The 16882-nt window shown below is 34.6% G+C and overlaps 1 protein-coding gene across 3 annotated transcripts in view; it reads right to left on the bottom strand.

The window, feature by feature from the left end:
* The window catches only part of Tex10 (testis expressed 10), a 51951-nt gene that overhangs the window by 27540 nt on the left and 7529 nt on the right, over nt 1-16882 (bottom strand). For all 3 annotated transcript variants that reach the window (XM_010614366.3, XM_010614367.3, XM_010614368.3), the window contains 3 exons: nt 12890-13002; nt 2060-2298; nt 1262-1397 (listed from right to left, as the gene is read on the bottom strand). In XM_010614366.3, coding sequence (XP_010612668.1) covers nt 1262-1397; nt 2060-2298; nt 12890-13002 — 488 coding nt within the window. The remainder of the gene's footprint in view (nt 1-1261; nt 1398-2059; nt 2299-12889; nt 13003-16882) is intronic.

Consider the following 16882-nt stretch of genomic DNA (forward strand, 5'->3'; position numbering starts at 1 on the left):
ACTTAAATATTACCAACAAGGTGTACAAGTAACACTACATTTATCCCTTTTAACATTCACCCTTGTAAAATGCCAGCACAATTTATTTAGTAGTAACACAGCATTTTCCAATGTATTCTCCACTAAATTAGGAAGTTCTATAATTTGGGGCCCTATCTCAATTGCACTTTTATATTAAAGGACACAGACACTACTTAATGTTTCTTGAACTATTTATCCTAGTTATGTTAATTACTACACTGTACTAACAAACTGATACATTTATGTTGCCTCTACACAAAGTGGCTTCAAACTTGGGTAATTTTTATCATTAGCTAAATCTAATGTCTTTCATAATTTTTTTTTGCTGTGCCGAGTAAGCTTAATGATCTAACCAAGGATCTGCCCTTAAGTTTGCACTGAGGCCTAAGCTCTACTATCTGTTAGTTACAGCATTACCTGCCAACTTATTTAACCTCCTGTTAAATAAACAAGTTTTTATTTGCTTCTGTAAAATAAGACTAATATCCATACTACATGAGAATCTCTAAGGCTACGAAAAACATCTGGCTTATAGTAAAGATCAGACTATATTCCAACTACCTACATATGCTGAGGTATCCCCTAAATCTCTATCTTCCACCTACACATCCTTCCTACTATTCCAAATGAACTCAAACTCACGTATTAAAAAGTTAAATCCTTAGTTCCACTCTTGGTGTTATCATCTGATAGTACAAAATGAAGCCAAAATCCTTCTCATCTTCAACTCCCTTCACTCTTACCCACATTGCCCTGTACGTCATTAATGGCCAATGATTCAACTGCACTTTTTTCTTAATGGTACTGGGGATTTAAGCCCAGGGTCTTCACACTGAACTCCCATCTCCAAGTCCTTTTTTATTTTTTGAGACAGAATCTTACTAAGTAACCTAAGCTAGGCCCAACCTTAGCGATCCTTCTGCCTCCATCTCCCAGAGTGCTGAGAGTGCAGGTGTATGCCATAATTTTCATGAGAAGGAAATGAAAAAGGTGTACCCGCACAGGTTGTTCCATCTATTCTTTACCTACAAGTGACAAGTGTAAATAAATGATGGACAGGCTTTTATCTGTTTAGATACATATAAAAAGTTCACTTAATTATAAGTTTATACTGTTTCTTAAATACATCAAATGGAATAAAAAGAGAGAACTTCTATAAAGATTTGATCACTTTACTGACTTATTTAAGTAGACTACAAAATAATGTGACAAGAAAAAGAAAAGAAAAACAAAACTTTACCTGAGTCTGTAAGCTCTCAGTTCTTCCCTCTGGTAGATTTTACTGAAAAACTTCAGTAACAAAGTCCGAACTGGAAGCAGAAGGCCTCTCTGCTGATACAATGTATAAACTGCCTTAATAAGAGCCTCTGTAGCCTCTAAAAATATAAATAATTTTGTGTGTGAAGTTATTTCTTCAACAGTCCCCAAATTCCTCTAAATGCACAGTACTTTTTCTTTGTTCTTATGGCAAAGCATAAACTAATGATGATATAAATATAAAAGTCCTATAGGAATAGCATGCATAAGAAAAAGTCAAATGAACCAGAAGTTACAGTATAAATTTTCTTAAAGGACAATAAACCTCAGTAAGAATCACAAAAACTAGGATTATCAGAAAGTGAAGTAGATGGGAACAAAAGAGGAAAACTTTGATTCTGAATGAAAACAATTAATAAGTAAATTACTCCAAAAACTGACAATGTATGTAATTTAACCTAGATCTAGAAGATACACACACGAGTCATTCTACATTGATCAGAGGAAAAAAAACCTCTCAATTTATAGTCAGACTAGATCAGAGGATCATAGAAATCTTTCATCAATCCGCTTCAGAATGGACCTAGTCCCCAAAAAAGAATCATAAACTATTTCTGTGTTTAAACAGATAGTACTCTATGAATACTTAGGCTAGTTACCTTTAATAGCTTGAATGAATTAACTGCATAAAATGTCTATAAATCACCATTTGATAGCTAGATCCTAAATAGTATGCGTTAAAAGTTCATCTCTTAAATAAGGACAAAAGAGCATCACTTACCTCTGTTTGGTTGTATCTGCATTAACCTCCACGACACTCCAAGCAATCTGTTCAGCTGCTTACTGTTTAGCCCAGAGCCATCTTCAAGAGTCTCTGTCACAAATTTTCTTATCATTTCTATCCAACCAGAATCATTCTGCAATGTTGAGGAATTTGCCAAGGAGACCATGATATCAGATAGCGTTAAATTCAGTAAGAGATGATCTACATTATTGGAGAGAATCGTGCAATTCTTGATGCTAAAAACAAACAAAACACACATACTTATCTGTAAAGTACTGTTACCCACTCCTGCTTCACTTGAAAGTATTCAAGGTAGTCTATAAATTGATTTTAAAATTTCTTTCTAGAATTAATAAACTGCCAAAACAGTATTAGGCAAGGTTTAGGTCACGATTCTGTAACTTACTCAGTATGGGAATCAGGGTTATTTTAAAAAAATGAATTCTATAACTATGCTTTGATTTAGTATGATGGTCTTAGGTGTTTTATATATTTCTGGCCTATTACTCTGGTTGTTAATCTGATTGTGTTAATTTTATAAGAACTTAAATTAATCTGATGCTGGCTAAACAAAAGGGGGCAGAAAGAGGGGGAAGAAAAGAATTGAGGTATGTTATGTACATGTACCAATTCCCTATAAAGAATGTAATCATGTATTGCAAACATACTAATTTTTTTTAAAGTATGAATAGCTCAGTTCATTACTGAAATTATTTACCCAGAAGGCAAACTGCCTTATATTACCTAAGAATCTCAGAAGACTTGAGAGAGAACAAGACCTGAAAACCCCAACATACTTGAGGATTTTTATTTGGATGACATCATAGATGCTAGCTTTGCTTCTAATTAATCATTTGAATTGAAAGAATCATTTTTCTTCTAGCTATAATTTCCTCATACATGAAATAAGGAGACTAATCCAGGGAAGCACTGGCTGAAATGACCTAATTCTAAATTCACATATTAAAATCAGTCCATATGTCTTTCAAAGTCTAAAAGAAACTTCAAAATACCTCAAATAAAATACTTAGTGAAAACAAAATCTTCAACTTAGAATACACTCATTTATGACTATTCAATAGTAAAGGCTATTTCTTTCATGTAAAAATGTAAAGTTGACTAAAATCATAAATACCCAAAAGTAATTCAATTTAAAGGAAGAGTAACCCTATATTAGATTTGAGCAAGAAAATAGTAGTGAAGAACCACATATACATGAGAAAGGAAGAAAAAGAAATTTGGTGCTACTGAACACCAAATGCAAGAAGGCTAGGGATGACAAATGGGAAAGGTAAAACAAGTCCAAATTACAGTGTCAGTAGCTAAAGACATAAAAATTAATTCTGTAGGCAAAGGAGTAACACAGCTGCTAGCTTCCTTCAGATGGATTATGTAAATGCAAAAGGAAAAACTGAGTCACTGACTATAAAGAAGCAGTTATGTAGCTAGTCAAGCAATCCAGGCAAGAGGTGGCAAGGGCAAGAACCAGGATTAACATTGGCAAATGTGGTGGTGGTGGGGGTAAATTAGCTGATTTTAAAATCTGCTTAAATGGATACATATACTGTATGTAAGTTTGGGGACAATAGAGATGGCAGGAATCAAGGGTTTTAACACTGGTGAAAAGTTTATAGAGATGATGACAAAAAAGGAACCCAGAGAAAAATTCTGTTAGATATGTTCTACTAGAAGTGTTGATTCAACAGACAATTCATTGTACAATAGTACCTTGGTTCACAAACGCTTTGGTTTGCAAACAATTTGGTTAACAAACAGAAGCACTTGACAAAATTTTGTTTTTGCCTGAAAACTTTGCATCAAGTGACAAACACGATTGCACCTATCTTTTCCAAAATTATAGAACAAATTAAATTTGTGAACCAAGGTACCACTACTGTGTAAGTTCTGACACAAGTAGTATCTGAGCAATGCCAATGAAATTACCTATATTCTTTGGAAGGTGCAAAGAAAGATGGTAAATCTAGTGTTTATTTTATATATCCTTATCTCCAGCTAACAACTGAAAATTCTATCAAAGAGACAATGGAGCTGCTGGGAAGGTAGCCCATGGTATAGCACTTGTCTACCATGCTTGAAGTTTTAAGTTCAGTCTCCAGCACAGGAGGAAAAAAGAAAAATGAATAGGGAAGATATACAACATTTCTTCCCCAAAGATAAGGCTTTATAAAATCTACCCTACATTTATGCCATGCAGCATAATCTATTACTCTCTGGAAGGACTCAATGGACATTTGCAAATTTCAGAGCTCATTCTGCTCGTCTCACAATCTACACAAAAATTTTAAAGACTAAATGTATTAAATGTTAGTTCTACAAGGCAGGTGAGTGGCTGGTATCTAGATGTCCCTCCCAAGCCTCATGAGCTCAATAGGTGGGGCTTTTGGGAAGAGGCTGTATCATAGCTGTGGTATATTAAGATTTAAGGATATGTGGTACTGGATTAGTCTACTAACTGTTTTATCATAGTTCTGGGTGTGGATAGTGGGAAGGTCTAACCTGGGTTTCAGGGGCACCACCCAAAAATCTTGTAGCATGTATGGGACAAAAGGGAAAGGGAAACATTTCTGCCTGCTACCTCTTGCCTGCTCTGCCATGGACTATTTCTACTCTGTGATGCCCTTCTGCCAAGCCACTCTACCTTGAGCCAGGCAAGCATGGAATGAACCCTCTACAACTGTGAGACAAAATAATTTTCTCCTCCTTTAACTTGTGGTTATCAGGTATTTTGTCCCAGCAAACAAAAAGAAACTAAGACAGGTAGTATAAGTAATTAGAACCAAATTCCTATGCTGAAAATACTTTTAAAAGCTAGATGAAATCATTTTTTTTAATCTTAAAAGCACTAAAGTGCTAATAAGATAATAAAAATTTACTGGGTCCCAAAATCTAGGAAAAAGCAAAATCTCAACATTCAAGATTTAAACCTGAGGACAACTTCCAGTTCCAAGGAAAAAGCTGCAAAAGTAAACTAACCTTCTAGTGGTCTTGCAGGGAAAAGAATGAAAAATTCAGAGCTGGGGATTTAGCTCAACAGTCCTGAATTAGATCCCCAGTACCAAAAGAAAAATTTAAAGCCCAGGACCTGATAATATTAATATTAGCCCTACAGTAAGCCAGACCAGTAAAGAATTCTCTCCCAAGGTGAAAATGAAAATAAAGACAGATCTTAGAAAAATGGAATCCCAGGTTCTAACTCATTCTGTTTTATTTTATTCTGTGGTTCTGGAAATTCAATCTAGGGCCACACAAATGCTAGACAATGCTCTTGCCACTGAGCTACATCCCAATTTTTTTTGTTTTTTTTTAACTTTTAACTTTGAGACAAAGTATTGTTGGTTTCTCAGGATGGCCTCAAACTTGAAATTCTCCTGCCTCAACCTTCCAAGCAGCTGGGATTACAGATACATGCCACGGCCATCTTCATCCTACTGTCTTAAGGAACAATTTTTCCCATAACCCCAATCAAAACTCCAAGCTATTTTGTTATGATGAGGATAAAGCTGAAGTCTATAAAGAAAAGCCAAAACCAGAACACCCAAGAATGAAACAGAACCAAGTTGGAAGACTATTATTAAACACATTTCAAGAATTTACAGCAATCAAGACAAGGCACTGGTGAAAGAATACACATACATAAATTAACTGAACAGTGGTTTCCCAAATAGACCCCCCAAATAGTTTAGAGAACTCTGACGAAGCAAAGGCAATTCAACACATAAAAAAATACTTTTATCAAGAAAACAATTGGTCAGAAATTCTACAACTTTTTAAAAAATAAAAACAGAAAATTAAAATTCAATACATTTGTGCCAAATTATAATTGAACATAGCCAAACAATTAAAAACAGGAAGACAAGAAATAAAAACAGGAAAAATAACTACAGGTTTCAATAAGTAGATCTGATATACATTTGGAAAGGACAGAAAATGAGACAATAGCACTTTTTTAAAAAGGTAATGACAACTTTACAGAACTGATTACTTTTTAATCAAGTTTCAAAAGCTCAGACTCAGTAAGTCCTCTGAACCCAAGAAAAATAAATAAGAAAATGATACTTGTCGATACATTATTGTGAAACCACAGAATATGAAGGAAAAAAAATTAGGGGAAAAAAAAAGAGTAACTCTTATCAACATCATAGAATACAGCATAATTCATTCATAAAGAAGTATGAACTCAGGTCATTTACAATACAGATGGATCTGGAAAAAAATCATGTTAAGCAAAATAAGCCAAAAGCACGTACGTCTCTTATATGTGAAAATTTAAAAAAATAAAAACTTTCATTTTAAAAAATGACCTCAAGTTGAAATTTTTAAAACTGCAAAAAAGTATCAACATTGTCAACCCATCAATGACTTTTTCACAAAGCAATGAAACCAAGAGACAGCAAAATGTTACTGCCAATATGCTAAAGGAAAATAATCACCAAACCTAGAATATTATACTCTGCTAAAACATTCTTTGAAGGGAAATGGACATTTTCAGCCCCCACCGAATCCAGAAGATTCTTAATGATCCCAGATGGAACGACAGATGAAAGAGAGAAAGTAAAAACAGAAAACTGAAGGATAAAATTCATAGTGAGAGCTAGTTCTCCAAAATATCAACGCACAAAAAACAAAACAAAACAAAAACAAACAAACAAAAAAATCCAGGCCAGGCATTTAGCTCCATGGTTCTGACACCTGCCTTTCAAGTGCAAGGGGACCTGAGTTCAATCCCCCATATCAAAAAACAGAAAAACAAAAACAAACAAACCAAAATATCAACTGCAGCTCAAAATCTCAAATTTTATCTGGCAAAAAATGTCCACTATTCTCCTTGGATTGATAGGTTCACTTTATTTTCATGAAAATGCCTGCCAAATACCAGAATCGGAACAGCCAATTTGCCTTGGACACATGCTAAGATACACCTGGATATCTGAAACCATAATGGTATAGATTTTTGTAAAGATACATACCTATGATAAAGTTTAGCTTGTAAATTAAGCAAAGTAACATTAAAAAATAACTAATGAAACAATAATTAAAACTATGTACTATAATAAAAGGTAGTATGAATATGGTTTCTGTACTCATTCGTCTTGCAATGACATGAAGTGACATAATGCCTACATTATGATGAAAATGAGAATCATGTCAGCATTATGACAGTCTAAAGGGTTACTAGAACACAAGAAGTGAGGTACTGCAATAGTGCATTTGACAAATGAAATAGTGACTAAGTGACTAAAAGGTAGTAGCACATATACTGTGGTATGTTGGACAAAGAAATAATTCTCAACCCAGGCAAGACTAAGAGTAGGACAAGCTACTAAGAATATTGTGCCACTTAAAACAAGCATTATTTACCTCTGAAATTCTCTTAATATTTTTGACTGTAGGTAACTGAAAGCACACAGTTAAGGGAGGTACTAGTGTACATCTAACAAACGTTTTACCAGCTAAGCTTTCACGATGACGCTGTTCCAGATGATCATCTCTTAAGCCTTTACTCATATTTCTCTTCAACTTACCAACCAGAAGCCCAGATTTTTTCTGTAAAGGAAACTGCAAGCCAATTTCTCTTTGATATCTGCTTAAGTATTCACTCTCTATTGTACTAGCTTTCTCTAAGGCTTATTACATCCCCAGGGTCTCACAAAGAAATCTGTTGAGACATTTACATAAAATGTAATCATTCACACACCTAATTTTAATACAGCTCTTATTTTAAAACATGTGTTCCGTTAAAAAAATCAGGAGAAAGGAATAAAATAAATATTAGGACATTTTTATTCATAGAAAAAAAGTTCTGGGAGGGCATGTTTAAAAGAAACCTTTCTTTCTTACTTTTATGGTACTGGGGATCGAACTCAGGACCTTGAACTTTCTAGGCAAGTGTGCTGCCACTGAGCTACATTCCCGGCCCTTCCATCACCAGCATCATTGGAAAAAACTGGCTTTTTAGTTCACTTTGTAATAAATTCATGCCTCAAAGTCAATTTGCTAAATTATTCCCTCTCAAAAATTAAAGCAACTTTCCTAGCATACTGGAAAACCTTTCTAACTCATAGACAGCTTTAGCCAAAAAAATGAATTACTCTCAAAAGTTGACTAGTAGGTGAAAGGCAAGGCTTACTTGTACCTGTTTCCTAACCTTCTCCTGCTCATTGTACTTAACTGGAATTACCTCATCAGAATAATCACCATATAAGTAAATGATTTAAAAATGCAAAAAAGAAAGTGTTCGAGATAACTCAACTACACTGAATTTTTAAATGTCAAAATTACATCCTTTGACATACATAAAACAACTAAAAACAAGGACTCCATCAGGTATTTGGAGGTAATGTTCATAACAGCATTATTCACAATAGCCAAAAGGTGGAAACAACTCAAATGCCTACTGATAAACAACTAAAACATGGTGCTTGTGCATTCTAAATATAATGTAATATTGCGAGCACTACAAAAAAAATAACCTATTAAGCAAGCCATTTAATGACATGGAAGAACCTTAAATGCAAATCACTAAGTGAAATCTGAAAAGGCTACATACTGATTAACTCCAACTGTATGACATTTTAGAGAAGACAAAGCTATGGAGATATTAAGATAAGCAGTTACCCAGAATTTTCAACGGATGAACAGCTGAGGGAGAGAACAGAGGAATTTGGGGGTCAGCAAAATGCTTCTGTATATTATAATGATAAACACAGCCATTATACATTTGTCAAAATTCACAGAATGTGAAGTCAAGAGTAAATTTAATGAAGTATCACTTTGGGTGACAATGATGTATCCATGGAAGTTTATCAACTCTAACACCTATACTACTCTGGTGCAGCGTAATAACAGTTGGAAAGAGTATGCATGTATTGGGGCAGAGCATATGCAAAATCTGCTCAAGTCTGATGTCAGCTGAAACAATAAACTTTAAAATAGAATGGAATTGTGATGCTACAAAAAGGACAAGCCTTCAAAATTTCATGTCAGACACAAAAGGACAAATACTGCGTGATTCAAATAAGCAAAATCATACCCAGAAAGCTGAGCTGTGGTTACTAGGGACTAGAAGAAAGGAGTATGTGCAGTTACTGTTTATTAAATACTGTATAGAGTTTCATTTCAGGATGAAGAATTCTGAAGATGGACTATGAGGACTTTGATTTATGTTGCCCTCCACAGGCTATTCACTAAGTGTTCAACATATAAACTTAGAGAAAACAAGAGCAGCCCATCATCTCAAAAAATACATCACTAGGAGAAACATCACAAATAAATTAGCTATACCAGCAAGCTTTGCTAAAAATCCCACAATTTTGCCACTTCAATCTTAACTCCTTTCTTCCTTTTCTATCTTGGCACAAATACTTCATCAGGATAGCCTTCCAGAGAATGTTCTTGACCCCCATTAATGAACATGACCAGCTTCTTGGTATGTACTTTGGGGGGTGCATAGTGGTGATACTGCCAATGAACCCCTGAGCCCTTGCACTGAGCTACACATTCATTCATTCATCCATTCATTTATTTATTTAGATAGGTACTTATGAAACTGTTAAGTGGCCCGGGCACGGCTTGAACTTGTGATCACCCTACCTCAGCTTGCCACAGTGCTGGGATTATAGCTAGGCACCACCACACTGGGCTTCGAATATATACCTTTACATTGCCCTAACTCTTCCTTCACAGAGGTTACTGATTAAAGAACAAAGAACTGAATGTCACTTGCTAAACTGAATTCTAAGATAACGGGTACTCTATTTCCTTTTCACTAAATGTTCTGCACTGATATATTAAATGCCTTGTACATAGTAATTGTTCAACAAGTTTAATAAATGATGAGGCTACATTCATATACTTTGGAGGGGGTTGACACAGGTCAGGTCTCACTATGGCAGTTCAAGCTGGCCTTAAACTCAATATTTAGCACTGGCTGGCCTCAAACTTGTGTTCATCCTCCTGCCTCTGCCAAATGCAAGGAGGGATTACAGGCATGAGCCACCATATCAGGCCTATACCCATACTCTTTTTAAATTTCCTTAAAAAATTTTTTTTTTTGCCAGGTGTGGTGGTGCACGCCTGTAATCCCAGCACTCGGGAGGCTGAGGCAGGAAGATCTCTGAGTGTTCAAGACCAACCGGGGCTACATAGTGCATTTCAAGTGAGTCTCAACTACACAGTGAGACTCTGTCTCAAAAAACCAAAAAAGTATGCGTTATTAGTATGTTTGCTGTATATAACATTTACATTCCTTATGTGTTCATATATGACATAACACATCTTAATCCATTTTTTTCATCTTCTTTCCTTCCCCTCCCTACATCTCTTGATCCCCTTCTCATTTGAGAAAGGTCTATTTTCCTACTTTCTATTATTTTTTATTTTACTCTTCATTTATAATTTGGTCTTCACATATAAGAGATAATCATTCAATATTCAAGCTCATGTGTCCGATTTCACTTAACATTAATGTCTCAACCATTTTCCTACAAATGATTCATGTTTATCTTTATGGCAGAAAGAAAAAAATGAATTCAAGACAGTAAACATTTTCTGGCATCAAGGCCAATAGCAGAAACCAGATCTGGCCAAGATCCCTGCTCCCCATTCTTGGGCCTCATCCTATATATTTCTTACACGCTACCTCTTCCTGTTAGTGGTCTCTTCTCCCTTACACTACTGCTCCTGATTATCCATGTTCACATCAATTTCAAATACTACTCTCATCAATACAGCTTTGCTTGTTTATTCTGAAACGTGGTCTTTCTCTTCCTGTGAATTCTTTTTTCTAGTACCTTGTGCTTATGAAGCAGGCAGTAGAATCACTGAGCTAAATTCCCCGGCTCTTCCTATGAATTCTTATAGTACTTGTATATTCTGATACTTGTATACGCTTCATGTTACATAAGTTAATTCAATTCTCTTGAAGTTGCTGAACTACTGCTTCTCAATTTCCAAGTCACTCTCCATTCACTACTGGGGCCGGGAATTCTGAGTCACAGTTTTTTTCTTTCACATCTGGCCTCGAGTTGGGCTCAAAAAATGATAATGTTTCCTTCTTTGTCCTGATTTTGCTTCCTAACTGTTGTCAGTCTCAACCAGTAACTCTTCTGCAGAGTATTACCTATTCATTCCAATTTCAGTTTGCAGTTTTTCTGACATGGAATCAACATCACCAAGCCACTAAGAAAACATCAGCACAAGTTAGCCTGAACCCACTGTGCAGAATTCTGGGCCAGTCCCATCTTTTTCTGAAGTCAAAAACAGGAGCACCTGGGCCCAGGTTCCGCTGCCTGCCTTGCAAGCACAAGTAACCAAGTTCAATCCCCAGTACCAAACCAAACCAAACAAACAAAAAAACAGGAGCACCAGTTGAGCAGTACTCTTTTCTGGAGGTCAAAATTTTTACTCCCTTCTTCCAACCTTCTTTCTTTCTTAGTTTTCTGAGCTCTAAAGATAGTAGTTGCTTCCTGCGTTGCTGCTACTCTGTAATACTGTACCTTTTTGTTCCTTTATGTCTTTTCTGCTTTTTTTTCAGTACTGGTAATCAAACTCAGGACCTTGCACTTTTGAGGCAGATGCAGCACAACTGAGCTAAATCTCCAGGCCTTCTTTTCTGCTTTTTTTAAATACAGTTAGTAATTTTGGATATTAAATTCTGTTAAATCATTGGTATTTTTATCTGACTGAATCACACCATATATGCTTATGACTTAGAATGAAATCACTTGAGGGTAAAGAATATACCTTAAAACATTTGATTATCTTTTATCACAGAACCTTACAATTACCAACCAAAATATGTAATAAATGAAAAATTCATATACCTAAGTCTTATCAACCTAAGTATACATCTCTTGAACTCTGTTCAAAAAGCTTCCATGTTTCTCTACCTAATTTCTTCCCTTGATGTATTTAAAAAACCTTTTGACAGACTTTAAGTTCCCTTGAAACTTTTAAATACCTTGTTTGGGCAAACTACAGTTACAGTATTCTAGCTTTTACATATTTATTAAATTTTATTATATAATGTGATCTCACATTTATCTATTCTGATTTGGGGCATGTATTTTAAATATTTCTAGGTTTATTTTTTTTTCTTAACTCAATTTTCTAATTCATCAGGTTTTCTTTGTAATTGTTCTCCAATCATCCCTCTTCAAGATACTTGCTATCAGTTTCATTACCAGTTTCCTTGTGTACAGAGCAGAATGAGATAACCATATAGTCTCTTACTCAGAGATTCAGTAATTACATAGTGCCTCACCTAAATAAGCCATATACCTCAGCAACTTTTATCCAATTTATCTTTATGTAATTTGATATAATTATCTAGCACAAAACTGTACCTACCTTTTTAAAATATCAAAAGTGTTAGTCCTAATGCTTTTAGGTTTCTTTTCCTTTTTTTTTTTTTTTTTAAAGACGGGGTCTCACTATAGCCCACGCTGGCCTCAAAATTTCAGCGATTCTTTTGCCTCAACCTCCCAAGTGCTGGGATTACAGGCACCTGCCACCACGCTCAGCTGTTAGTCCTGAAGCTTAAAGTGACATATTCAAGATCGACCATACTACTGCTATTTTTACTTCCACAAAAATTTAGATTATAAACACCTAATAGTATAAACAGTTTCAGATTAAGACTAGTTATTTCTTTTCTTTTGGTACCGGGGATTGAACTTGAGACCTTGAGCTTGCAACGCAGGTGGCAGGACCACTGAGATAAATCCCCAGCCCAAGTGACTAGTCATTTCTAATAGTTTCAGATTACACAGCTTTTCAAGGAGATACAGTAGGGAATAATCACAATACCTTTTATTTGTCTCTTTCCTTCTGTGCTTGGTTATTTCTTTTAAGGCATATGGAAAATGACTCATAAAATGATGTTTGAAATCAGTAAGATAATTCTTTCGAAGCCATGACTCCTATTGAAATAAAGATTAAGATTAGAAGATTTATGAGAACAAATTAAGCAAAATAACCAACAAAACTTTAGGCAGAAATCTGACAATTTGTCAGTATTCAACTATAAATGTTTCACTATGATCTACCTTCTGCTATCGATAAAATGTAAATAAATCTAAAAAAGTCATAATGAACTGAGGGTATCCAATTTTCATCCATAGATTCTTCTGGTGCTTAATTACTTTGCCACATTTATTTACTATTTTTAAGAAAAAAAGAGTGAATGAGATTTAAGAAAATTCTGAATTCATACCGTTAATGTAATGTTCATGAAATACAAAATAAAGGCTTCCACTTCATGTTCTATTTATATCCTAACTTTATTCTTTAGCCTTCCATCATTTCCTATTAAAGGTACAGTACCTAACACTTTCAAAAAGCAATGTACTTTCCCCAAATCCTTTAGAATTTACATCAAAAACTACCTTTCTAACTCCAGGTCAGAACTCATATCGTTTGATCCAGGGTGACCAATCATTCCATTTTGCCAGAGACTGAGTTTTCCTAAGATGTAGAATTTAATATACTAAAACAGCTGGTCGGCCTACACCTCAGCAATTTCTGAATAGTATCCAACACAACTCTCTTCTTCCTTACTTCTAAATGTTTAGATTCCTCTATTTATCAGGATTTTTTTTAATTATTTTTTTTTTTTGTTAGTACATGTTTGGAGTACAAAGTGATTACATTATCCCCCCAAAGTCAACTTTCCACATACACAACAACAAGGGTAATCTTTGAAAGCATGTATCATTGCTCCAGAACTATAATGGAAGGGAGAAAGGAACTGGAAATGTAGGACTGTTTTTTCATTAGTGTGTTGCTAAAAGGGATAGTGAACACAGTGTTCTAATTCTGTAAATTCAACAAGTTAAATAAACATAATGGAGATTATGCTACTCCTCTGCTCAAAACCCTCTCATCAGCACCTTTTTACCACACACAAGTTAAAATCCAAACTCCTTTGTAGGATCAGAGCCCCACAAGGTGACCATTGTCATTTTTTCTCCATCAACTTCCACCACAGCTGGGCATTCTTCATATGTAAAGCTTGTTCTCAACTATGTGCCTTTGTACTTGCCATTTCCTATCCAAGAATGTTCTCACTACAGATCTCTTCACATGTCATGTCATTCAGTTATATTCAAATGTTTTATTCTCAGCAAGCATTTGACAACCTTCCACTCTTTTCTTGTCTCCCATCTGTTGCCAGAACATGCTCTTTTTACACCCTGCTTTACATTTTTCTTTACTCCTAGTATTGACATTATATTCTTATTTACTATCTTTCAACTACATCAGAAGGTAAGCACAACAATGGTTATCTTTGATTCTTCAGAGTCTAGAAGAGGACTACCGTATTCTAAGACCTTTCTGCATGATGGAAATATTAAGAATCTGCTATCCAATTCAAAAGTTACTACCTATATGGAGCTACTGAGCTCTTGAAATGCAGTTAGTATAGCTGCTACCCAATAAATCTTTGCATAAATGCTTACAAAGGCATGACTGCACCTGACTAGTTACAAATTCTAATTCTCAGGAGAAAAGGATAACAGCAACAAAACTATCTTTAAAAAAGGATCCTATCAGTCAACAGAATGTATAAAAAAAGTATCAAGTCAGTCAAACATTAAAATACAAATCTAGGACAAAAAAATTTTGGTAAGTAATATTAACCCAGACACTACTAATACAAGACTCTAAAACCCAAAGTAAATGTAAAAGTTAATGCTAAATTATATTTCATTCTTAAAACAAACTATACATTAAGGACATACAGAGTATATCAGAAAAAAAAAATCCTCAGCAAGCATCAGAGTACTCAATCACCACAGTTATTACTTAAAGTACCTTGAGATTCCTTTCCAAAGCAAAGATCAAAGTTTCATATTACGAAAAAGGCTAAAAAATTGGATACAAATGAAAAAAATTTTACTATGTTGCACACTAGCAAATTAAACCTATTAAATAGCACCAGCACTTAAAACCAAGCAGTCAGTACTCCTAGAACTATACCTAATCCACACACCAATAGAAAAACCTCTCTGAGAGAAAAAAGTTATAATTCAGCCTGTGGCCTATGATTTTCATTTGTGTGTAAAGGCCAAGGAATGCCATTTCATTCCTCCTAAAGATTAAGATGTTATATAGATTATCTAATATCTTAAAAAGTAACCTACAAATGAAAGTGAATGAGACAGAGGAACAATGGCAATGGTAAGAAAATAAATTAAAATGCTCTTTAATGCCACTATGCACAGCTAGCATACATTTCTATACTTAAGTCTCTAAGATAATAGTTCTTACAGAGTTCAGCATACCAAATCCATCAAGGAAATTAGAGAAATCTACCAATGGATGCTTTTAAATATTGCCCCTAGGCTGGGGATATAGTTCAGTGATAAGAGTGTTAGCCTAGCATGCAGCCAAGTGCACAGGGTGATCCTTAGGACTATGAAACCTATGTGTTTGTATAAGTACTTACATATATATATTCCCTAAATAAATTAACCATCCCTTCATTCTTCATTTTAGTTTTATACAACATCTCAGCTTAGTATTCTGAGGCAGGCGGCAGAACCACTGAGCTAAATCTCCAGCCCTCAGCTTAGTATTCTGGTCTTCAACAATTTCTAGTGTTAAACTTCACACTGCATGTTCATGCGGTACTAATAACCAGCTTTGTTACAATACAATAAATTTCTAAAGCATACTATTTTAAATATCCGGAACTTAAAGCAATATTTAGAACCTGTCAATGTGATAGCAGATTAAGCAAAACTAGAATAAATATGCAGATTTTGTATTTGGATCCTACTGTTGTATCTAAATACAAGATTAAGTGAAACATTAACAAAGGTGATTAGTATTCATGGGACTAAACAACAAAGAAGCCTAAATTTTTCTCAGCTCTCTAAAAATAAAAATTAGGTAAGTCCATGTTGGTATCATTACTTTCAGATGGATACAGATGCTTCATCTTAATGGAGTCCCATCCTGATAAATCTATTCTAAGTGGCAAATACCATAATTCAAAAATGCATTTAATACAACCACTGAACATCACACCTTACCCTAGTCTACCCTCAGCTGTGCTCAGAATATTTGCACTAGCCTACATTTGGGCAATTTTCTGACATAAAGCCTATTTTATAGCAATAAATACTGTACTGAAAGTGAAAACCAGAATGGTTGTATGGGTAAATTTCATACCATTCTAAAGTAGAAAACTTTTAAGTCAAACATTCTTAAGTCAGGGACTGTTCCTCCATACAAGATTGCAGATAATATATACATTTCTAAAAAGTTTATTAGTGTCACTAGCCTACATCACAAATAGCCATGCTTGTCTTCTCAATGTAACACCATTCCCCAACCATGATCTTTTTTTTTGGCAATGTGTACAATAAACTGATAATACACCAAGGCTCAAAACGGTAATCAAAATACCATCTTCTTTGTTTTGTATTTAATTTTTCTAAAATTTATTAATACATTTGCAGTATGCTGATCTTTTTTGAAAAAACAATTCAAACCATTAGATACGTAATAGCTAACAGTGATAGAACAAGCTATTAATACACATATTAGTATAATTCCATGATGCTTTTCAAAATTATCAAATGTCATATAATTATTTCTAGACTTATTTAATGCAGCATACTAGTTAATCCTAAACACTAGCCTTAAATAAAAAGATTAAAATTTTCTGTTTTATATGTCCATAGACAACTTCAAGGATTCACACCTGCCTGATCAAAAGTCCTTGCAGGAATTCCTCTGCCGACCCAGATACTCCAAACTTTATAAAGTATTATTCCTATTGTTGCCCTTTTA

The sequence above is a fragment of the Fukomys damarensis genome, unplaced genomic scaffold (assembly GCF_012274545.1).
Source record: "Fukomys damarensis isolate Sample0158 unplaced genomic scaffold, DMR_v1.0_HiC HiC_scaffold_36, whole genome shotgun sequence".
NCBI classification, from domain to species: domain Eukaryota; kingdom Metazoa; phylum Chordata; class Mammalia; order Rodentia; family Bathyergidae; genus Fukomys; species Fukomys damarensis.